This window comes from Pogonomyrmex barbatus, unplaced genomic scaffold, assembly GCF_055798465.1.
Source record: "Pogonomyrmex barbatus isolate J1 unplaced genomic scaffold, ASM5579846v1 scaffold14, whole genome shotgun sequence".
Classification (NCBI taxonomy): domain Eukaryota; kingdom Metazoa; phylum Arthropoda; class Insecta; order Hymenoptera; family Formicidae; genus Pogonomyrmex; species Pogonomyrmex barbatus.
Genome location: NW_028297110.1, coordinates 4,466,032 through 4,492,756, shown reverse-complemented (window position 1 = coordinate 4,492,756; position 26,725 = coordinate 4,466,032). Strand labels below are relative to the sequence as shown.

The 26,725-nt window shown below is 31.9% G+C and overlaps 1 protein-coding gene and 1 long non-coding RNA gene across 3 annotated transcripts in view; one reads left to right on the top strand and one right to left on the bottom strand.

Annotated features, from left to right (window-relative positions):
* LOC105424479 (dipeptidyl peptidase 4 omega) overlaps window positions 1-26,725 on the top strand; it is a 301,174-nt gene that overhangs the window by 9,069 nt on the left and 265,380 nt on the right. The window contains exons 1-2 of one of the 2 annotated variants that reach the window (XM_089073119.1): window positions 9,700-9,793; window positions 10,380-10,918. In XM_089073119.1, coding sequence (XP_088929245.1) covers window positions 10,871-10,918 — 48 coding nt within the window. In that variant the 5' untranslated portion in view covers window positions 9,700-9,793; window positions 10,380-10,870. Of the gene's footprint in view, window positions 1-1,501; window positions 1,752-9,699; window positions 9,794-10,379; window positions 10,919-26,725 lie in introns of those variants that run through there. The other variant, XM_089073120.1, reaches the window with a different exon arrangement.
* LOC148937385 (uncharacterized) lies at window positions 6,164-7,742 on the bottom strand. Its single transcript, XR_016138426.1, has 2 exons — window positions 6,455-7,742; window positions 6,164-6,214 (listed from the first exon to the last, which is right to left on the bottom strand). It is a non-coding gene; the product is annotated as an uncharacterized LOC148937385 (long non-coding RNA).

Genomic DNA, 26,725 nt, shown 5'->3' with positions numbered 1-26,725 from the left:
CGCGGCCAAAAAACGAGTTCAAAGAGCAACGTAGTGTCGAGACTTTCGTACCACCCTTCCCTCCTCTCTCGCGTGGCTTTCATCACCGGCAATGGCGTGGATATCGAATTAATTCATTATCCAGATTGAATTATGATGCGCCAGTAATGATGCGTATGTGAAAATGTAACTTCTAAATATGATATGAAAATGTAACGAAGAATTTATTACGGAAAATGATTTTCGATTATTGAATGACTCACAGTCCAATCGAATCGTATTACTTAAAATTATTCGGTGTTCGCGAATCTACTAATAATTAAATAATAATTATTATTATTTCATTATTTTTAATGAGTAATTATAATAACGTTAATTATAATAACGATCAACGAATTTTACGCTTCGATAAAAGATATTTAAGCAAAAATCCTAAGTTATTAATTTATTATACAGAATTTAAAATATGCGAATTTTTCAATGAAACATGGAATAAAATATGGCGTGCAATATTTATTAAGCTTTTGGTATACAAGTCTCTATCTACATTACAAATTAGATGTGTTTACAATTTTTAATATACATGCATGAAACTAAGAAATTGCATCAAACTGCATCAATATTTTTCAAACAGCTTTGTGTAAGAATTTGATATGAATTCTCTTTATGATTCATATTTCTATTTATAATTAATGTTGTACATATATGTATAAAGCATCTACTCGTTAACTTATTCCCACTTGCTTTTAAGCTCATTTAATACTGATGTAAATAAAATTTTCACGAAAACTCAGAAGTATAATCCGAGCAAGCTCAAATTCAAATTTTAAAATAGTTATTACATATTAATTGATTAGCGAGCATTAGCGAGCGAGTTTATATTTTATAAACTTCGTATGTCTATGATAAAAATAATTAATTTTAATTACAGAAAACTACACAATTTTTTCCAAAAATATTTTTCAAATATTATAATAATTATTTTAATCAAATTAAAAACTCGACTTATGTAAATAAAAAATATCTGATGTATATTTGATCGAAAAGTTTAGTAAGTGTAAATTATTCTTTCGTTAAAAAATATTCATCGTTTTATGTTATTGACAGATATTGCAAACTTATAAAAAAATGTTATATTAAAAAAAGACATACAGATTTTCTCATATCTCCCAATATTCTGATATCCCAAACCTTTCGGTATTTAATTGAAGGTCGCGAATAATGAAAAAAGAAATAGTAAATATTTTCTTTATTAGGCAAATAGATTTCATATTTTTCTCTTGCTAATTATATATATATATATATATATATATATAAATATATATATATTTATCTGGATAATATTGCTTTTGTGCTACGTGAAATTAGTCTGATCTAGCTCCGGTGGCCGATCACCTTTTGCGCTCTATTCTATCTCCCTTTATTTTCCTACATTCCCGCAATCCTCTTCCCGTCCCGAGTCCGACTTCGTATCCGGTCCCATTTGAATACAAAGCGACATTGCGTGAAAAATTAAATACAGGTTTTCGCCCCGTGCCGGCCGCTAAGCAGTGATTAATGGACTGGAGCCATTGAATTCAGGCCGACCGACGGAAAATTGGCCGGTAGTGAAAATTGGGATTGTGGAGAAAGAAGGAGAGCGAGAGAAAAAGGAAGGGAAGAAAAAGTGGTACAGGTGAAGGGAGAGAAAAGTGATTTTATTCCTGTGAGTGCAGAGGCTCGTTCGTGACGGAAACTCAAGGACCATGACGGAGGGCGAATCCAACGTGAATGTAAGTTACAAATCTTTCCTATCCTGTTTCCCTTTGCGTTACTCTTGGCCCGCATCGTAGATGCGGAAAGAAATAATGTTTAGAAAATTAATACTTAAGGCGATAGAGAAAATATTCGATATGTATATGACATGATAATTAAAACCTATTGTGTAACCTATTGTGCCTTTGGGATAATAATTAATTTCCAGAGTTCATTCAAAAGTTAAAATAGATTCAAACCTCATACGTTAAAATATTAATAAATTTAATTATCAATTAAACCGAAAAACTGTAACAAGATGTTTATATTTTCATCATGAAAAGAGAGATTATTTTTATGCGTTTATACTGTGGTGCAGCGTATGAATTAAAAAATATCGGATAATTTTTTTCAAAATTTATTATGAAATGTCAACTCTAAATTGACAAAAATATTCATATATAAAAATACACGATAACGGCGGATCATTGCGTATTTTGATTTGCATTCCGAAAATATTTTTAAACTGTGTTTACCATTGAAAAAAAATGCGTCATATTTTTTAATTATAATAAAAGCATGCTTAACACAAAGTTTCATCAGCGAAAATAAAAATATGAACATCAAGAAATATTAATTTTAAAGCAATTTCTTTGAAAATATTTTCGACGTAATGCAATTTTTCATTTTGAAACAGTAATATCATTGTTTGTTACGAAGGCATTATAAAGTGTTTCAGTGTTGTCGTAGCAATTTCCTTTGTAAAATCGATTATGCAGTGTACAAAGTTTATAAAGAACCATACGTATTAAAATGGAATTAAAAAGGGATAGCAAAACGGGATTCGTTTTTCTGACGCGGCGCAAATATATGTCCGCGTTATTTCCATGCAATTTTAATTAAAGCGCGATTTTCCGCGGCGGCGCGGCGTTAATTTTACAAGCCTTATAACGGTAGACGCAACTGCGCAACGATCTTGGTCGAGATTTGAACTGCCATCCGCAGTTTTAATATTCATCAAACATTCCGTAAGGTACCACGTCGCCTTTGAGTTAATATATTGCGTTGATACGTCGTGTTTCAACTTCGTTCTGGGACTACGGGCACGAGAACGTGACGTACAGTCGCAATTTTCGACGAGGGCAATATTGCGAGGAGGTTGGCGTGAAGACCGACGTTACATTCCGAAACGCGTGCATCGTTCTCGCGACGATGGCGATGATATTTTGCAAGCTTGACGGCGTGCAAAATTAACGCGATCGATGAACCCGCGCGCACCCGAGATTCGTGACACGCAATCGATTGAATCACAATTGAGTCCCAACCCGGGACAGATATATCCATCGGATGAAAGAAGAAGAAGAATAATACCGCGAGTAGCAGATGGCCCCGCAATTTTTATTCATTGGAATAACGAGATTCTCTAGAATCATTCTTATTCATCGTTTGTACGACGTCGACGTGTATCGACAGTTATATCGATTGGAGATATCAGCCTCCTCTATCTTCTCTCGCCATAATTAGAATAATTAGAATAATCGATTCTACTTAATTATATCAAAATGATGTAATAAAATAAATTTGTTTTATCTTCAATAAAGTAATTAAAAAAAAAATATTAATAAGTTAAGTTAGAGAGATTTAATTCATTACTGCGTGCGATATATTTTTTTATGAATTCATTAATTATATTATTAATATATCTTTTCAGCTCTGCTTTGTTGATATATCGAATAATACTGATCAATTTAATATTACTGACTAATAATTATTTTAAAAATCTATAAAGAATAATAATTTAATAAATTCAATTACCTATTAATTTAACTAATAATACAATTAATTTTTTAACGACGAAAGAACAGAATCTCAATTTTCATCGTTAGTGATGTAATATATGACATAATTTAATTGAAAAGTAAAATTCTAATAACATCCTTCATTAACGTAACAATGATATATTTAATTCTTTGAACTAATTGTTAAAAATTTAGCAATTTCCATTGCTATATTTCAATAATAAAATAAACTCAATTACTCTGAAATAATACGATAGCAGAGAATATTATTTGAATCAATTTCCTTTATTCATTAATCTTATTTTATTCGTTTAGTTATTCAATCAATTACTCAATATTATTTTCAATTATTCAGTATTATTCGCCACGCGTCGAAAGTGACGTAAAGACGAATGCTAAAAAAACTATCGGAATATGAAATCACTGCAAATGAAACGAATTAACAATTAATTGTACCATATACATACGATGACCATACATTCTTTATTCTAAAGGACAGTCTTTTATTTAAACTATCTTTTAAATTTATTTATTTTCTTAAAACTCAATGTTGTCCTTTATTTTAATCTTTATCCTTTATTTTACAGAACATTCTTTTTTAATTTGAGTTTCAATGTCTAATGCCGTAATGAGATTTTTAAAATAAAATATATAAAATATATTTTGTGTGTGTGTGTGTGTGTGTGTGTGTGTGTGTGTGTGTGTGTGTGTGTGTGTAAATAATGTCTTGTGTTAATTAAATTTTTAATTTTTTTAATTAAAACTATTCAGATCAGATCCGTTTTTTATTTTTTATTATTTTGAACCTATATCAAATTTAAAAATCAAGAATGTGTGCCAGCATAATCAAATCAGTTTCAAATTAAAAATAGCATCTCATCTTGTGGTGTATTACAAAAGAATTTCGTGATGCGCGACTGACACAGTCCTGAAAATCACAAATTTGGAGAAACATAGAAACAAAGCTCTAAAATTTTTAGATTTGTGTTTTGTTTTCTTTTAAGAAAATACAGTCACCGTACATATACATATGTACACATCTATGATCATTGATTTTACTCACGAATGGATGCCATCGTTTTACCGAGTTACCGCGATGCTTCCCTTTACCTCGCCGCTCCGTTTTCTTGCCGGTCGATGCTTCGTGACTCCCGTGAAGTCGATGCTCGTTGACCTAGACACGAATCCGTCGAGATACTTTACCGGGATGCTGCTTTCCCGACGATTATCGCACGCGATACATCCCAACACGCGACAAATGCGCGACACATTGCACTTACATCTTGCACGACGCTGATCGACGATTAACTGACGCGGACTCGCGATTCGAGTTATGCGGGACAACTTCACGTCGATTACGCGGCGTCATTTCGACGACGCATCCTGCGCTCCTGCACTTTCTGCACTTGACTGTCTCTACCGACCGGCTTAGCTTGCGAATTATATGTACCCTGATTGTTCTATTGTCTCGTTCGATCCTTACGTCAGTTCGATATTGACATTTGAACATTGCGATGTGGAAAATTGTAGGCTTTCTTCTTGGAAAACCGCGGATTTATAATGCACCTCAATTAACCTATTCTCTACGTGCAGCATTCAGAAAATTAAGTTTTATCTTTTTTAGCGAAATGAAAATGAGATAGGCATTCTTAAATAGATACAGACATTCTTAAGGAAAGAGAGAATAGAATAGATATACACGCGAGAAAAGTGAAATAAATAAAATGACAAAATATTTTAATCCGCGAATTGAGAATTAGTTTAATTACGTCGGATGTATATCTCACTTCGAAAATTCCGTTCGCTATCGATGTCGGAATACGGAAAGTGCGGAACAGTGTGTCTCAATGGGTAATCCTAACAGACGTCGATTCACATCACGAAAAGGCACTCAGGAGGCAAAATAAACACGTGACGTGTGTCAAAGGAATCCAGTGCGTAATCACAGTCGTCTGTCATCCAAATCACAACACTCCCGACACTCGAATTGCGATATCTTTTCTTTTTGTAAGAAAACGGCGTAATTCCAGTTGTGCCATCCTACTGGTACGAACTATTACGTGGTGGCTAATGGTAATGCTATGGCGAGACTGCGTCAAAACAAATACGCATGGTGCATTTGTTTTTGACTGGTCGATTTATTCTAAGGTAAATTATTTATCGCGCGATTATCATATATTTGAAAATTGATATTTCAAAAAATTTAATATTAACAATAAATCAATGTTTTTTTTATACTTTTTCATGTCCAGATCAAATTATTATTATTATTATTATTATTATTATTATTATTATCAATTATTATTATTAATTTGTAATTGTGTAATGTGTAAATTTGTATTGTGCATATGTTTTTTTTTATTTTCTCGTCTTTTAAATATTTTAAAATTATTTAAGGTGTATTACACGCACGAAATAATTTCTACTATTTGTTAAATTATAGTCTGCTAAATCTCGATAGGGAAAGCATTATACTTACATGTACAATAGATAGAGGTACATTTATATATAGTAGACTTATATATTTACCGAAGTATATTTATATATTCATAGTTATTTTTAACTTAAATATTTTTGTACTAATCTATTTTAGCACACATTTGAAGATCATTTATTATCTCGGATTAAAATAAAAGATTTTCGTGACTCACCGATACGATGCGCAGCAGCGGAATTATAGATTTCGTTGCAACTACGTTGATCTGTAATATATAAATGAAAGAATTATAACAATTGCGGAAATAAATAGCGTTTTTAAAAAATTATTATCGCGTGCATCGAATCTTTTATTTATCTTTTAAAAGTAGACACAATAAAATTATTATATATTTACGAAAGAAATCTTTTTTAAATTTTTATTTAAATTGTTCGAATGATTTTAATAAAAGGAAACAAACGATTGAGTTTGCAAAAAAATAACGTATAAATATTAAATAACTTACCCTAGGATTGCTCCGCCATTGCCCGATGCCTCCCGAGGCCTTCTCCTCCTCTCAGAATAATCGCACTCACACTCAACACAATATCCGCGAAAATACGAGTTAATTACATTCGTGCGCGCATTAATTGGCAGAATTCGACATTAATTGTAATGTAACACTCATTTACGAGGAATATTATTAACAAACGCATCGCTTTCCGATAGTTGACTCATACGATCGAGCGATTTGCGCGTTGCGGCAATCCGGAAACTGTGAATGAACAAAGAAAATCTGTAATGAATCGCGACGAACTTTGAAATACGATGCGAAATCATTTCAATTCTAGTATCGCTATAGAAATTATCGCTATAAGAAATTATCGCGAGAGAGAGAGAGAGAGAGAGAGAGAGAGAGAGAGAGAGAGAGAGAGAGAAAGAGAGAGGAACAATGATTCATTTTTTCATTTTCCTTTCGCTTCGATTCTCATGAATGAATTCGCGTAACGCGCGGAGTTACGTTGTCGTCTCGACGGGCAGTTCTCACGCCGATGCCCTTGCGTATCGTTAATTGAAGGAGCCGGTTAATCGCGCGGGTTGCTAATTGATCGGAATGATCGCGTTACGAAGAGTAATAACACGACGGCACATGGAGCGACCTGCCGGCTCGAGCGCCGATGTGCGAATGATAGGGCGAACGCCCTTGCATACACAACCGCTCGCGCCGCGTTACAAATATCAAGGCCAGTTTTTTGTTGTTGTTGTTGTCTTCCTGCCCAAGTAACCGACAGTCAACAAAACATATATTAATGTACATATATAACGTTTATTCGTTGCCCTTAAAATCGATTTCTAAAAATAAGAACGGCTGTTTATTACGTGCGACAAATTCTCTCGCGTCGTTTGTATTATTATCATGAATGAATAGATATGATGACCATATTTTCTTCGAGAAAATAAAGGACAAATTTGAAAATTGTAGAGCTTTGTTCCTACATATTTCTAAGTTTGCGAGGATTGTCAGAAATATGCACATTACAAAATTTTCTTTGTAATATACTAAAATAAGATACTATGCAAATTTTTTGAGTTTTAAACTAGTTCGAATAAACTGTGTTAGAATAAATCTTTGAATAAATTCGAAATAATAAAAAATAAAATCGGATCTAATTTGAATAATTTTAATTACAAACAATTACAAATGTAATTAACATAAGATAAATTATATTTATATTTTATATATTTTATTTTTAAAATTTACTCAATAATATGACATTAAACATTAAAACTCTAATTAGAAAAAGTTCGTAAAATAAAAACTTAAATAAAATAAAAAATAAAATTGAATTTCTGAAAATAAATAATTTTAAGAGACAGCTACCTAAGGAAATAAAAAACTATCCTTAGAATGATTATCGTACGAATAAATTAAGTTTGATAGAATATTTTTGAAAACGTAACAAATATATATATATATATATATATATATTTTAATTTTAATTTGATGATTTGCCGCGATTTTTTATAGAATAATTTTAAATAAGCGTGAGCAATTTTAGGGGATAATTCTTTATAGAAAATTAAATACATTAGGATCAAATTCATTAAATAAGCGATTTAATTTTTTATTATTAATCACGTTAAACGACTATCTGGAATTATATCGGTATATGTGAAGAAATATCCATTTCCATTTAATTTCTCGCAAGTGAACGAGAATTCAAAATAATATGATAAGCGATTGAGCATCGGAATTATTGAAAATGAATTTTCGTATTAATTAAGGTACGGATATTCACGAAAAAGTACATATCTCGAGTGCGGCAAAGTTACCGATACACGTATCGAATTTTTCATTTATTGGATTATTTGAAATTTAAAATTATTTATGCTTCATTAGTGTATTTTTGTTAGAATATATAACATTAATTTTTTTATTTTAATTGATTCTCGCATGTCCGAAACGTTTTAGAAAAATTTTTCATCGAATTTTGCGCACGAACAAGTGTCAGGAACGCCAAATCATGCGACAAATAATTAAGCATCGGAAATATCGAGTAAATTATCGGATTAATTACGGCACTCAATGCTCAAATCCCTTGGTATACGAGTTTACGATGAAAAGTATTCATATTATAAGCACAATAAAGTTGCCGTGGAAATTCATTTATTTATCTTAATCTTTAAAAGATATAATGTCTAATTAAGTTTGAAATAACAATTTTGGAATTATGTCGGAATAATTAATCGTGATAGAGAAGCATCTATTTTATTTTTATTAACGTAGTTGCAGAGAAAGAAGACAAAAAGAAATATGGTTGTCTCGAAAAATGTTATTGTTAGTGAAATTGTTTCATCTTTTGTCACATTTTTGCATGCAAACGAGAAATTTGTTAGTGCTAAATTAGGATAATAGGCAATCGAATGTTGAACATATGTATAATCAATTTTATGGATTAATTAAGTCTCTAGTAGACGCGTACGTGAACTATATTTTACATGCTAGATGGTTTTTCTTAAATTTTTTCTTAAATTTTACATAGAAACAAATTTTGGAGTGTTTTGAATCATTTCAATGCAAAATCGATTATTATCAAAAAAACTTTAAAATTAAAACTTAAGTTTTAATATACTTTAAAATATGTATATGCAACAATAAATAAAATTAAATAGAAAAGCAATCATATTAATTGATTTAATATTTATAGCATAAATATTATAATTTACATCTCACGCGCCATTTTATGTTTCAAATTTTAACTCGTCTATTAAAGGATTAAGGTATGATATAGTCATTAAAGAAATTTTATGGTTTACCGATGATACCGAGTTCGCATTTCTTATTACGAGAGAGAATATTAGTTGTATTACATTCCTCTTTTATGAGAGATTTATCTTCCAATTGGAAGAAATATAATTTCAATCGTAAGTTCCGAAAAATTCTAATATTTTTAATGCGCGCGCTGTGTGTGCGTCATGGTGGGAGTGGTGGGGGAAGATACGAGATTAGTAAATTTTGTTTTGGTTAGGCGCAGTTGAGTCACGGCGCGTTACGGTGTCTCGGACGGTTCTTTCTCTTTCTCTCTTACAAAGTATTTATTCCCCAGTCGGCAAAAATGTAATTTCAATCGTAAGCTCAATCGGAGAATAATTCTAATATTATTAACGCGCGCGCTGTTGTGTGTACGATACTTGGCCGCGGTAGGAGAGTAGAGAGAGGGGAGCAGGTACGAGGTAGTAAACTCTTTGTTTTGATTTAGTACAGTCGGTCGCGGTGCGTCGCAGTACTCAGATGGTTTTCTCTCTCTTACGAGGGATTTATTCCCCGATCGGAAAAAGACGTATTTCCATTGTAATTTCAATCGTAAGTTCGGTCGGAGAATAATAATAAATATTAATACGCGCGCTGTTGTACGTGCGATATCCGGTCGCAGTAGCAGAGAGGGGGGAAGGCAGTGGGAGGGAGATTCTAGGTAGTAAAATTTTTGTTTTGGCTAGGCACAATCGAGTTTTGATCGCGGCACGTCGCGATATTTCGGACGGTTTTCTTTCTCACGAGAAATTGATTCCCTAATCGAAAGGAATGCGATTTCAATCGCATAAATTCAGTCGAAAAGTAATTCTAATGTTATTAATGCGCGCGCTGTTGTGTGAACCGCGGCGAGAGTGGTGGGGGAAGATACGAGACTAGTAAATTTTATTTTGGCTAGGCGCAGTTGAGTCTCGGTCACGGCGCGTTACGGTGTCTCGGACGGTTCTTTCTCTTTCTCTCTTATAAAGTATTTATTCCTCAGTCGGAAAAAATGTAATTTCAATCGTAAGCTCAATCGGAGAATAATTCTAATATTATTAACGCGCGCGCTGTTGTGTGTGCGATATCCGGCCACAATAGGAGAGGGGGGGGGCAGTGGGAGGGAGATTCTAGGTAGTAAAATTTTTGTTTTGGCTAGGCACAGTCGAGTCTCGATCGTGGTCTCGGTCGGATGGTTTTTCGGTGAAGTTGCTTTGGATTTTTCGGCGAATCTTGCACACGGTCGGACATCGGGAATGCCGAATTGTACCAGCAAGCATCCAGTATGCTCTCGGATTAACCGAAATACGCGAAAGAGTTCAGTTGCTCCTTTTCGATATTCGGTTTCGCGATCGGAGTATCTCGCGTCGCGAGGGCAGTGAAGTTGCTACGGTGTGAAGGGAACTCTTTGTGCGCGACGAGCTTTCTCTGAGGTTTAGAAATGGCGGGTTGAATTTATCGGGACGTGTGATTCTTAAAGTACGTATGTACGTATACATAGAATACGCTATTTCTTGTATCTTTAATTTTCCTTTTGCGGAACTTCGCGTACATCAGTTTCTGATTTTTGTCGAATTTCGCGTTCGCCGACGGGAGTGCCGAATTTTTTAACTTGTGTGAATTGTGTTAGTGTATTGGACACTCGACGATATGGATGCAACACCAGTCGGCAAAGAGACAAGAATGGCGCATCAACTGGTGAATAAATTTTCTTCTTATCTTGACCTGATAATTGCATAGTATATATCGTTTTCGAGTTTTACGATTCCAATCGCGATTGGAAACAAGTTTTTTTTACGAGTTCGCTTTATCTAAATGTATTTAAATGAGTATGCTCATTTAAATACTAAATGTGTTTTATTTTTATATTTTTATCTTTAAATTCGGAATTTTTATTTGATTGCGAAATCATTTTACATAGAAAATTCTGCAAAATTGATTATAAATACTTATAATTGATAATAATTATAATTGATAATAAGACAATTTTTTGATTAATTTTTTTGAATATTTAAATTGGAAGAAGTTTTATTTTTTATTTAAACAAAATTGTTGCTTTTATTAATAAATCGCAATAATAAGTCGCAATTAATAAGTCGCAATTTATTAATAAAAATAATTGACTTTTTGAATAATGTTAAATACATGAAGATAAAAAAGCAGAATAAAAGTTGAGAAATGGTTTTTTGAACTTTGCCTGATTGGAATCGTGTCAATCATACTCGATTTGTTAAGTATATAAATATATTGCTTTTTAAATATGCATAATATTTTTATTGACTTTCCTCGAAATTTTAGAAAATTGAAAACGGATATTATTTCATTTACATCGCATTTCGAGGTATAAAAAACGCGCATGTTTTGGAAACATATATTTGTTGAAGTATAAATATTAATATTGCAAAATCGTGAATTAAAATTTCGCAAAGTCTACATTGATTTAAACGAACGAATGAGATTTGGTTGCTATATTGTAAATGTTTAGATTATGTTTTTTATCTTATAATTCCTACGAGAAATTGTCGCTTTGATGGTAATTTGTTGATAAAAAGTTGACTTCTGTAATGTTGTTAAATGTATGAGGATGGGAGAAAAGGAAAATATTAAAAACTCTGCGTATTAAGCTACGTTAATTTGACTAATAAGTCCGTTGAAACTTTCTGCTGTTCACGCGACTTCTGCTTCGTTGGCACAGAATAACCAACGAATTTGCCGCGAGTTCCACTTTTTTTTATTTGAGGTGTCGTTATCAATGCTCTCAACTACTCGCTCTGTCTCTTTGTTTAGACTCCTCCGTCGCGTTAACGAGCTCGTTAACGAATGTTCTTACTTAAAAGCATAATCTCGTTCCGCAATGCGCATAACGTTTACGCACATTAATTCGCTTTTATCAAATAAATAATAAACAGTTGTGATTTCTGGGCTTCCCTTATATATTGTTCGTTATTTGCTAGATGTTAACAAATCGTTAACATTTGATAAATTCGATTTATTCAGATATATTTGTTTCAATATTAGTATTGTTTCAATATTAAGCTAAAAATATTAAAACGAGAGAATTGCAATATCTAGAATTTCTGTAAAAAATAGGACAACGAATAAATATGTAATTTAAATAGTTAAAAAAAAAATTGATAATATAGAGTGATTACTTCCAACTTTAACAGAGTCAACTATATGCAATTTACTATATGCAATTTAAAATATAGAATAATTTTACGATAATATACATACATATAATAAATTAACGTAATATTAATTTTTTAACTAATATTAATTTTTATCGATAAGCAGCTTTTTATTAAAATCAGTTTTTTTGCATAAATATATTTAGAAGTGAAAATTCAGACGAATTCGAACATTATCGCAAACGAATTCGATTAACTGTCGAATTAACTAATTGCTAACTACTATACTAATTTGGAGGGAAATGTCGCAATATCGTAACCGGGAAAGCGTTCGTCGACTCATTTCTTCTTGTTCCTACTTTTCCAGGCATTCCCATTCGCGGTGCGTGTACGCATCGGTAATGCGAATTAATCTCCCGCCCTTTTCCCGACAAGACGCTTTTTATGACGCGGCAAGGAGAGCAAGGTAAATGTTGTCGACTGGGAGATATCTCGGGGATAGAATTTCCATTATTGCGGGAGCGTGGAGAAACGCCACGGGGGGGGGGGGGGGGCGGGGGATCAATCGAGCCAGTCGATTTCGCGCGGATCTTCGTGAATCAAATTCAACTTGCGGTTCGACAATGCGTTAACCACTTATATGTGCATATTAGAATACACTCGGAGTAAAGCCCCACCGCGCCATTAAGGCATCGCCGTAACCGAATTCCACGTATCGGCCCCGCCTTGCGGGAACTCGAAGCATTCGAGCAATTCGCCCATGAGAACTATCGCGCTACCTACACGTTGGCAATAGCGTCTGTTTCGCCGCCATATATTTCGCTTAATCCATAAGCAATATAGATACAGGAAACGCACGTGAGATACGCAGGCAGCACGCAAATATTTGGGATTATTGCGTTAGAGCAGTTTGTCGCTCGTTCTTCGAAAGCCATTTGGAGTTTTGCGGTTTCCCACACTTTGATGCCCAACAGCCCACAAAATTATTTTCAGGCTGTTCTGTGTCACGCTGAATTTTCAAATACTTTTAGCAGAACTGTTTTTTCCACGCACTGCTTACGGAAAATGTAGAATTAATAAAATACCGGAATTGTTTACAGTCGCTTTTCATTAATTCCTCGGAGAAATAATTACAGTGTAATTTAAAATATATTTTTGCTTATTAATTTCTATCTTTGTACATACAATTCTGATTTAAAAATAATAACGTTGCATCGTAATATATTTTTCTCGTAATAAATATATTCTATTCTCTTTCCTCTTTTCTCTCTTTTTATTTTCTAAATATTAATTTGTATATGCAATATTTTTTTAGAGAGAGATATATATATACATTTAAGAATATTAACTTACAGAAAATGAATTATGAACGTGTGAATAATGAAAATTAAATTGCAAAGACATCTCGCTATTTACCAATAATAATTTATTAATAATAATTAGGGTGTTTAATACTAATGATTTCTAATTATATGATTAAGTCTAATCATATCTAATTCTAATCATATGATTAATTCTAATCTAATTAGTATGATTCGCTTATGTTCCGCGACATTATTCAATCACGTGAATCATCAAAGTCATTCAGCGATATATTAATGCAATTTTCCCTGTATATCACGATCAAAGTTCAACCAATGCCATTTACTATAGAATAAGTCTCTAACGCTGCGGTCATAAAGATATATCTTGGCGCGAAGGAGGGTCGACAGTTTTAGGTGACTGCGAATAAAGACATCGATGGCATCGGTTTATTCTAATCTAGCAAAGTGCTCCGGAATCACCGTGGAAAGACCGGATGCGGAGCCGAAGTTCCGTTCTGCGAACAAACGGTTCGGAATGGCACATTCCATTGATGAACTGCACAACAGTACCGAGATCTAACCTCACATATACCCTAATACCTGCGATTAATTAAGATTAAGTACGGGATACAATTGGGATGCCTTAATGGCAGATCACGCGAACGCGCTTGGCTCAAATTGTTGTCTAAATTGCTGTTCGCATACCCGATTGTTATAATACGGTGTTATCAATTAACATGCATTTTTGGAGTCTCTTTGTCAGAAAATGGGTAACGGATATGTAACGGATATGTTCCATTAGTCTGTATTATTAACACTTTTTGACTAATTTAAAACCGGTTTATTTTATATTCCTTTTAAGAGTATTATCGTATTATATATATATATATGTTGTATGAAGTTACAACAATGTGATGAAGTTATATCTTTTCTTTGGGATAAATATATTTTTGCATTCTTTTACACTAAAATATTTTTAATAATTGAATAATGTAACTGAATTTATTTAAGATGTATTATTTTTATATGTTGATTTTTTAAATGATTAATTACTATATGCGATAGTATAAAGTATGTAATCTTTCTCTTCTATATTTCTCTTTACTTATGACAAGCTATTTTTGTAATTATATCAAGAATGGAGAGGGATAAATATCGTTAATTTCTAAATTAGATATTAATGGAGTCGCATCAACATAGATGACGTGAATATTATCTTAATTTCATCCCGTTTAAATCTTACTAAGAGAGAACGAGAGAATGAGAGATAGAGAGATGAGTGTGATATTGTGTAATAATATTTTATGACTTTGATTTTGCTAATAATCTCTGAGAATCAACATAATTTAAGTTATATATAAATTATGCATTATCATTATATCTTTGACGAATGAAAAATGAATTCGTGCTTTATTTTATAAAACAACTTGAGAGCTTGTAATAAGATATCGTTGTAATCAACGTATGCAACATTCTTCCAAATAATTTTTATTTTACTTAAATTTGAGATTAAATTTTATTGTATTATTATAAAAATATACAAGAGGAATTCATTTTTTTTTCATAATTTATAATTTTGTATTTGCCACTTATTATAAAAATCGATTAAATTTAATTTAAATTACATCACATAGTCACAAATTACATGATGAATATAACAGGTATATTTTCGTTTATTGACACTTACATCTTATTAAGCCAATGCTCAAAACATGATATTAATAATAATCCATAATTTGTTGACGTCAAAAATCCGATATTTATTTGATATTCTATTTTAATTTGACAACTTAAAGAGTTATTAATATTCGCTTACATCAGTAAATAATAAAGTTTGACGATCGGTTTTCGATACAACGTTGATCTTTTCATGTGTGCGGGTACATGGACCGTGACGATCGATGTCTTACGTTTGCTTACATATACAGGGCGAGATAACGAATCACCATCCGCTTTCGCACCGGCATTACAATTAACGCCATTACATACGTCGCTTCCTAATGACATTTCGTTGCCAAATTGGCTTGTACGGCGAAGTTATACTGTCGTATTTATCTTCCGTTACGTGTGCATGGTAAACTCACATCGGGTACCGTTATCCCGTTGGGGATGAAATGAGTGAAACCAATTGCATAGCGAGATCCGCGTAATCGCTCCTGTAATCGTTACGGTAGCGTTACGCGTTTTAACCGCACTAATTTTAGCGGATAAATTCACGGTTGAGAGTGCTGAACGAGAGGATTATTTTATTGTGGGAGCTACTTGAAATTTAAGTACATTTTGGCAAGCGTTTCGGGATAATTTTGCCTTTTACAAAGTGTCAATAATCTTGTTTTACAAATGACAGACTTAAAGATTTGGGGATAAATGTTGGGGATAAATAAAAAAAAGTTATATAAAATTTTATTTTTTTTTTGCGGAGTAATAAAATTTCAAAATGTTTCATTTAATGAAAACAATCTAATACGCATAAAAAAATTAATCATTATAAATTAGTTTCCGATGAAAAAAAATAACTTACTTTTTATTAATAAATAAATATTATACTAACTAATGTTATGAATATTATAATATATTATCTATATAAATGTAAAAATGTTATAAGTAATTCATAAAGAGACAAAATGAAAGCTATTTATATTATTCATGTATTTAGATCGATTTCTTTTATTTATTTATAAATCAGAATACAATTCCAGATATAAATTTAATTATTCTACATCCAAATTCTTGACTATCTATAGATTGTCATTTTGTTATCTTGTTCGTTAACTATGATGTTCGTTATGGCGAACAGTGAGCGATCGAAATTGGATTCTACGATTGAATATAAATAAAAGCACATCTCCCTGACAAACTAAATTATTCATGTATTTAGATCGATTCGAAAGCCCGTGAAATAATAATACTGCAAAGAGTATTATTTATGTATGTACAATGATGGATTGTTGGCGTTTCAATTTTGTGTGCCCTAAAAGAAGGTATGAAATGTGAACAATGGATGTAACGTGCGATTTGATGTAACACTCGAAATTGCAAGTTACGGTAGTCGGTTGGCAGTTGTCCCGATTTTGCTCGTGATTGAAAATAAAGATGCAATTTCGGTGAGGGAAATGTAAATTTACCGATTCATTTTCGAGGCTGTGTTTGATATATGGCTAGTATGTATGGCTAGTATGTATGGCTAGTATGTATGGCTAGTATGTATGGCTAGTATGTATCGTCGGTTTGGGCAACCAGATTGTCACAGAAAATTATTGTTTCTCAGTTTTTAATACAAAATATGACCGACAATATATTTTTATTGATAAAGGTATACACGTTGAATTCGTCCAATAAATAATTTGTTATTTTTCTACTTTTACTAGAAAATATTTAATTTTGTTACTCAAGACGTAATAATATATTCAAGATTAATATATTCTAATTTATTATATATCGTCTCTTTTGAAAATATACAGACTTAATGGACATAATTATGTTTTTTGAAGTATGAATATTTCCCGTTTAGCTTCTGTGAAGTGTATGTCAAACCAGATATTTCAGAGCGCATAACTGTTTTATAAAATGTTTTCGATAAATATTATCCTCGCCTTTGCGTGCCATTTTCGTCGAGAAACACTTTGCTACAGAGATAAAACAGAGGGAAAAAGAAGATGCGGATAGAAGTACGCAAGTACAGTACAGTTTTTCTCTCTTTGAGGCGCGACGTGCTCGCAAAAATAAAAGGAAGTTCGATTCGTTAAGTTCGCGCGACCAAAGTAACGTGGATGTGGATATGCAAACAGTGAAAATTCAGCCGAAACGGCGAATGCGCGTTTGGCGAGTAGCACGTTGAACAAACCGATGCTCTCTCGCGCTCGCGCTCGCGCTCAAAGGCTGAAGCGAGTGGACGTACACAAGTGATTCTCGGACGTGAAAAGTTCGCCGGTGGAACTTCACCGCCCACCGGTAAGTTACGAAGTTTCACCGTTCCGACGTAGTTAACGATGAACCCGATGAACTTTGCGCCTAGACGTTGCCTCGAGGTGCACTTTCTCCGCACGCGTGAACGGTACCGTGAACCGCGCTCGTGTCGTCAAGAATATTAAGATGCATTCACACCTGGCTCTCTTGACCCGCGAGTGATCGCGCTGTAAGCGCCATAAAAAGTTTATTTTGCTCTTATACAATCATTATTTCAACTCTGTGTAAAACGCGAAGATCTTAAAAAGGGAATATACGAGAGATAGTGTGAAAAATGAATGTAACGCGCTGCTGTTTTCTTCACTCTGATAAGTTTAGTTGCATAAATTGTTTTATGAGAAAAGATGATTATAATACAAGGAATTTTATGTATTAATATAATATAGCATGTAATATTAGGATATCTGATGACTTAAAAGTTAGGGTTTAACGATATTGTGAGTTTGTAAAATATCTTCCGTGTTTTAGCATTTATGAAGTCACCCTTATTCTCTTGGAGTCCTAGAGAAAGTAGAGCTAAGATTACCAGTTTCTTCTCAAGTTTAACGGTTACCCTTAATAGCTGAGGCTCATTGTTACTGTCAAGTGATACCTCTTGAGTCGGAAGCAATTTGGATCAAAAATTAAATATTTTAACAACTCGGGTATTCTAAAAAGTAATTGAAATTTTTCGTTTAATCTCAAGAGGATTTTACTTTAACAGAAGTGCAATTTAAGCGTCAGTATTAGAAATGATTAAAAATAAAAGGAATAAAGACGAGCAAAGATCTACATCAATTTCAAGTAAATTTTTGTTAAGGAAAAATTTACTTGAAATTTTTCGAAATATCTGTAAGACAAAAGAAATGAAAATGCGTGATCTTTGAGGCATTTTGTACAAAATACCTCAGAACGTTCGTCCTCTCTTTGCATTTTATATAATCTTGAACGAACAATTCAAACAAGATTTGTAACAACCTCTTCATCATATGTCAAAATCATACGAGAGAATTACAATATCTTGTAACTATATATTTTATGCAAAATTATTAATTCTCTAATAATATTATTGTTGACATTTTACTTGTTAATGTATGTTTATAGTTTATTATTAGTTGAATATAATATATATATATATAGAGAGATTGAACGAATTGATTTAACAACTCTGATTATATGATATGTCTCTTCTAGTTAAATACAGAAATTTTCGTTGTTCAATTATGATGATTATTGAGTAGTAAATTATCTGTTCGCTTATAACGTTTTAACAATATAGCAAGCTAATAATTAAAGAGACATGAACTATTAATAGGTCACCTATTGGTGGTAAATTATTGACCGCATAATAGAATAACCGCAAATGATACATTTTGCCGCTAGTTCACAGCAGAACAGCCGGATTGTTTATAAATTATAAATGACAAAGAGAAGTGATAGTCTATGTCACTATTGATCATCGATATATATTTTCTTATATTTATGTCGAATTTTAATGTAATACATCGCGAATTGTACAATTGCGTTAAAGTACATATAATGATTCGCTATAATAATAATAATAATAATAATTTTGGGAGTATGTAACAATTTATTTTTTAAGAGGAAAATGTTCTGCTTTAATAAAATAGCATGTTCCAAATAATATTTAAAGATATTTTTTGTGATATTTTTATGCGATATTTATGATATTTTTATTTTTTGGCTTAGCTATTTCAACAACTGCTTTTTCAGAGACATTTAATTTAAATTTTAATTGCCAACACATTTAATAACATGCAAAATTTTGGACAAATAGTAATTTTCACAATTTCTTTTCAAAGAAAAATTTATTTTAATTTATTAAAAAGATTTTTGTCATGTTGTTGACACAAATATTCGATGATTTCAGATATATTTTCTATATAAATATTTACAGATAATTAAAATACATATACAGTAAATATTTTCATATTTTTATGGAAATTATTTTTATCAGAACACTAGACCAGTTGCATTGTAATAAGGGATATCTTCATATAAAAATCAAAGTTATCTAAAAAGTAAAAAGAAATATTTAAGATTATTTTCATTTTGATATATTTATGATATGATAATCAAAGAATCAAATTTTATAAATTGCAAAGAAACCCAGCTTGAACTGTAATTTTCAATGATTATTTATAATAGTAGCGTAACGTTCATATTGCAATAAAAAAATCGTTTCACAATTTCACGTTACATAAACCATTCATATGTTCTGGCGATTAAAAACTGTTTAAATAAACATCGTGAATGCTGAACTTACGCTTTTGCATTTGTATACTTTTCCGTTGAAAGATGCGATACGCACTTCTCCTGTATCACATTATAGTTATGATTACCATTAACATCAGGCGGAAGTGTTCCGCCTGCTTTTTTTGGTTTTTTTACTCACTCCTTTTTGTCGAGTTCCTTCGTCGTGGCCATCGTCGGTCGCGTTTTCTCCTGAAAAGCGCGCGGCCGAGAAGCGGAAATTGTACTGTTCCTGGCGCGTTTTATGTTCCTGAAGTTTCACGGAACCTCCGCTTCTCGCTCGTGATACGAAGAGAAGCCCCGAGCGACGATGGTGTCGGGGGGAGCTTTCATCGTGGCGGCTACGCTCGTTTATCACGTCACGCGTTGATGAGACGGCGAGGCTACGGTAGCGGCCTTTACAAAGTTCTAATAAACGGAGTCTACGCGCTCTCGTTGTGCGCGACCCGAGGAGCCCAGTATTCACGGAGATGTCCCAGCTATGAAAACCGATGAAAAGCGGGCTATCTCTTCCCGCGTACTCCGTCCGGATCGCCGGACGGGGATAACTCTGATCGTGTTGAGGAGATATCTTAGAATTGTGCGGAAAACAGAGAGAGCGCATTCGTACTGCGAAAAGGTATAGCGATTTTTTATTAATGTTTTTTAGATGCTCTCTCTCTCTCTCTCTCTCTCTCTCTCTCTCTCTCTCTCTATCGATTTAATTTAAAATAAAAATAAATAATTAAATAAAAAAATTTAATTTAAAATATTTATACTTTACATTTGTAATTATTTAAAGATTAGTATGGAACAATTTTATTAAACTTATTTTAATTTTTTTTTTTTTAATTTTGTCTTGAAAACATTTATCTGTTTCTTTCTTAAATTACACATGTCAAAGTTGTTTGTTAATAAATTTGTACATGCAGATTGTAATTATTTAATTATTTACGATCGATATGCAATTATATTGTTGACTGCATTCGTACTCTCGTGGTCATGCAATTCTCAGTTTGCGGTTTCCTGAAACTGCATGTATCCACATTGAATACCAAGAGATTCTGTATACGTAGCAATGTAGATTTGATAGTCAATTAGTTCGGATAGTTATAGTTATATGTTAACCTCTTCGTTATTAGCACCGATGTGTCTCACTACGGGAACTGCCAGCATCCTTGTGACTGTTCACAAAACATGGACAATCTAATATGTTACAAATGTCCATGGGAATCGCACGTGGAAGTACACGTCGTTCGTGAACGCCGTTTAATGGCCCATGAAGGTTCCGCCTAATTAGTCATCAATTAAATCACTACCTAGGAGCTTCGCTACTCATCTAAAATAACTTTTAGGAACTCGATTGAACTTTGAACAAAATATTTGTCTAAATTCTCGTGTCACTTTGTTTGCTTATATGAAGCGTATCTCATTACTGTCTCATTTAAGATTAATAACAGATTTCTTGAACAATCTGAAGTCAATTTTTTTTTTAACAAAGATATTGCGAAAAGAGTTGTCATTTAATTCAAGTTTGCAATATTTTATATTTTACATTTTATAGAATTTCAAATTAAAAATTCTATTAAAGTTTATTTGTATAATTAAGTGAAGTGTATAATTTTATTATTTTTTATTGAATTCCTTTTTCTAAAAATTATTTTGTATTATTTAGAAGACTTTTATTTTTAATTGTTAATAATTCAAAACTGTTATTGAAATATTGTCATAAAGAAAAGATCGATTTTAATTTAAATATACTATATATTATTAAGTATCAATACGCGCGATAGTAGCGAATACTTTATATAATTAAATAATAAAAAAACTTTTTACCTTTTGATGCATAAATTATACAACGTGTGTATTTTTATCTATAAGATTTTATCTAGAACTCTTTATTTTTTATACTTATATAATACATTACTTATACATAACTTTTTATTTTTTATTATTTATACATATTTTATTTTTTTTTTATTTTTATTTTAATATCTCTTTGAAATGTCAGACTTGACATTTCACTATGCATTAATAATAGCCACATTATACATTATTCTTTGGACATTAAATTAATTTTAATAATGCATTTCAAGAAAATATTTATCTTGAAATATTGAAATTTTTCTCTCGTTGTGAGAGGAAGAACAATATTGAAATCACCTCTGATTTTAAATGTATATCTATGACATTTTCCATTTTCAGGTGACTCTGTGTGTTATACGTTCATTATTAAGTATCAAAATGTAATTCTTAATTTTTATTAATATATCACAAAATTTTATCGTGCAATTATCATTGTTGTTAAATCAAGAACTACATAGCTACGGAATACAACCTTCGGGGGTTGACTTAGAATGAAAAAAGAAACGGGGATAACAATGGGGAAATGCTGAGGCATCATGGGGATAGCTCATAGAGCCACGGTTCAGAACAAATAGAGAGCAAGATCTAGTATTATGCTCGCCGTTTGTATTTACGAGAGCCTCAGGCGCGATGCTCTTATGAATAGCAAATGGACCTAGATGAGGCATACAGTGTCCACAAAAGATGTGCTCGTGATTCTAAAAGTCTAACTTCCACAATTAACTATGTCAAAATTTTAATTGTGTTTGATTTTTCGACGATTTTATTAATCCTTTCGACCATTATTGAATTAATGACAAATTTACCAAAATTATTAATGTAATTAAACTTTTTATCAACAAATAAATCATCATCATTTGGATGTGATAATCTCTTGCGAATAATTAATTAAAATATATTAAATTTGAATTAATATTTTAGATAGATTAAAAAACAAATAAATTTATTCGACTTTTAAGATATCTGAAATTAAATCGTATCAGGAATTAGATGCTCGAAATTACATTGAAGATATTAGTTTTGTGCTTAAGTGGTAAGCCAGAGTATCTCGAACGATTTACGAATTCGGTCAAGAATATGGATTCGTCGCTCTTGCCGTATTCGTGAAATTCGACTACCGGTTTGGCAACGATTGCACGAAAGCTTTATTTTCGCAATAGTGGATAACGTTTCTCTTGAGGGGATTTTCTTCTTGAGACAATGCCTGCCATTTATTTTTCTTCGAAAATCCGGGTACCGTTTTACACTTGAGCTCTTCATGGTATTTGTTGCGCTTTAGATATATTGTTTTCAGATTTATAGTATTGTCGTCGCCAAGCATCTGTTACGATAAAATGCGAAATTAAATAATACAGGTGAAATACGTAGCATAGATGAAGTTAAACATTTTATTAACGTCTCGTATTAATGTTATATGTTATATGTTTTTTTTATTGCAGGTAAGTGTTCTTCCACTAATCCATTATATCAAAGAGAAGTGGTGGTAAGTCAATTCCTTTACTAGTTACTCTGAGACATAATGTACCATTACGGATATAGTAGGGATTTTTTTCCTACGAGAAAAACGTAGAATTTATTTTAATTGATCATGGTAGGAATCTTTTAAGAATGAAATTTATTAGATATACACGGAATTTTAAGGAAAAGTTTTTATCGAACAAAAATATTTGTTCTGAAATATATACAATTTTCTTTGCGTTATATCATATCAATCAGCTATAACCTAAATTCTCGTTGATTGATCCTTTGCAATTATGTTCGTAATAATTGCGTAACATTAACGGCGCATACACGCCTTATATGTATGTGTAACGATCGATGCCTCATTTCCCGTTCGCTCGTCGATTTAATGCTACGTTCTTTTGAGCGCGTCGATCAATTAGTCGATTGTAAATTGACGCATGATGTTACGGCAAATGTTCGTAGCAAGATGTTTTTGTCTAATTTATTCGTAGACAGGTGAAATTCAACGGTGCGTCAAATTATCGCTGAACTACTAACTACTCCGACATCGCAATAATTGATGTTTCGATAATGACGGAAATGTTAACGACCATGAATTACCAATTAATCGGTCCATATATAGTTTGTTTTGTTGGAGACGATAAATAAGTTGTTGATAATAAATTTCTTAGGAATATATATATAAAATAGTATAGAAATATTGCTTAAAATAAATTTTGTCTCTGAAAAATTCATATCAAAGCGGAGTAAATATATAGCAAATGTCTGCATCCAAAAGCATATGATATTTATGTAGACTTTGTGCGATTTTTTTACGAAAATTTTTATCTCATTTTTTATTTTATTTATATTTGATATTGAAAAGTGTATACTTATATACTTTATTAAAATTAATTTATAAATTAAGCATTGCAAAAGCAGGGGATATTTAATATACCGAATATAACAATAGTTATACTTTTTTACCGGATAGGATGGATAGGATTTTTTAATTTTCAATTAATTTATGTATATATTAAATATTATTTATATATACGCGCGCGAGCGCGCGCGCGTGTGTGTGTGTGTGTGTGTGTGAATATACCAAATTAAAAATAAAAAATAAAAAATAAAATGAAATCATCCCTATATATGCAAATGCTGTAACTACCAGGGAAATACTACCATTATCCGTTATCGATACATTACATCCAGTGCATTGTGTAATATCCGGCGCAGCATTATCGAGTGACCATGAATCCAGGTGAAATGAAATAACGGAAATAGCTTATTTTCCCTCAGAAGATTGTCCAAATATATGTCACTATCACTAGTTCACAATTACTGTCATTTTTTCGAAATTGCTTGTCAATCCAAAAGCAAACTGCACTACCCAACATAGATATAATCCACAATCAATAACGCTGTTGTATCTCAGAGAAAGAGTATATCGAATATATCCCTCTTTTACTATCGTGAGCTTATTTGATCTCTCTCAATATACTATTTTCCGAAAGCTTTCCATCGAAAGGAAGCCACACCTATAATAACTAAACTCGTAACGGAAAAATCTTCATCTCTTTTTGGCAGCCGTTCAATAAGTCTTCAGGCTATCGCCTTGGATATAGCATAGATGAAACATAATCTGAATGATTGACACATACGACAGATAGCAAAAAACGAAACGACCTGATCTTTCTTTCTCTTTATAAAACATACGCGTATCTATGTGTGTCATGTATACATATATATATATATATATATATATATATATATGTGTTACTGATATTTGAGGAAAGAGTCCAAGTGAAATACACGAAGTGAATTCGATCTTTTAAAAAGCTAAAAATTGAAGATATTTTGAAACAGATAATTAACATGAGATTGTGTTATTGAAAAAGTATGAATATTTTATAGAAAAAAAATATTTCTATAAATGGGAAAGAATAATTTTATTGATGATACAGAAGATCTATTATTTTTTTAAAAATTGTGTTATAACTTTTGAAATATTTAATTAAATTTTTAGTTATATGATAATGGATTTTATATAAAATATTGCACATAAAGTAGATTATTAAAAAGAAAAATATTACTTTTATTTCATATTATTTTGTAAGAGATATTGAGATGATATTAATTATTGTTATTAATTATTGTTATAAGTTTAATAAATATTTCTTTAAAAGAGAAACACACGCATCGCGAAATTAACGTTCAACAATAATGTGTCGTCTATTTATATTGCGTCTACATGTTCTATGTCGATTCAACCTCTCTTCGTCAACTCTTTCTGGATGTTCCTGCCGCGCTTTTGAGCCGTTGCCAATTCAATTCTCACTCGCGGCGGGGTGTTCATGGGGAAAGGATGGAACCACGAGAAAAGTCGCAAAGGGTGTTTCGGTGGGAGGGACAGAAATGGATGGATTGGGTTGCGGTCGTTTTCAGTGATGGATGTAGAAATGAGGAAACAGCAGGACACGTACCCCCCGCTGTTTCTTTCGTTTATTCGCTCTCGTCTTCGTAATTATCTTGAGACGAACAAAGATATGTAATGCTGATGTAAATTTTGCTCTTGTCTCGTTGAGTTTGCAGCCCTTTTATCAAGTCCTTACTATAGCGTTTGCATGCAAGGGCAGAAAAAGTTAAAATAAGGGTGAAAAATGAATTGTGATCAAAATGTCGTGGAAATGGAATGTTACTTTTCAGTTACTTAGTCATTTTAATTTTTTAAGAAAATAGGTAATTTTTCTATTTTTAAATTAAAGCACATCTCTTCACAATCAATTAAAACACGAGAAAGATTATTTTCACAAATATGAAATATTTACTTTTATTTTTATTTCTCTAGCTTACTTAGTTATATGATTTTTATTTCTATTTTTTAAAAAAATAAATAACGTTAATTTGTAGCAAAACATTTTTCATCATTCACATTATTGTATAAAGGAGTAAATAAAGTCAATAAAATATTTGAAAATAGAATTAATAAACTTTTTTTTATTATAGAAGTAATAAACTATCAATAAAAAGATCAGAATTTAATCCTAGTCTATTAAATTTTTAAATTTGATTTTGATAACTCTCTATAACGATGACATACTTTGTGTAATTGTGTAATTTGAAAACGTTTGTAAAATGAATGAAATTAACGAATACATTTTTCATATACACATAAATGAATTTAGAACTTACGAATAGAAATGGTGTTTGCGGGCATTACGTTAGCCTGCCAAATCTTTTTGTAGCTGTCATTGCTATTCGTAGATGAGCTAAACTGGAAGAAATACTTCCGTAGCAAGTGTCGAACATTAAAGATGCGATGAGATATTACCGAGCCCTAGAATATAAGTGGATCGATGAATTTTCAACATTATTTCCTCTTCTTCCATTCGATGCGGTCTTTTTCTTTCGCGATGGAATTCCGGAACTTTCGTGAAATATTCGTGTGAACTAAATCGATGCGGCATCGAAGCATCGATTCCGACTTGCGATTCGAGTGACCCGCTTTTCATCGGATTATGGAAATATTACGATAAGAATATTGTCAAGCGAGTGCTCTCTGA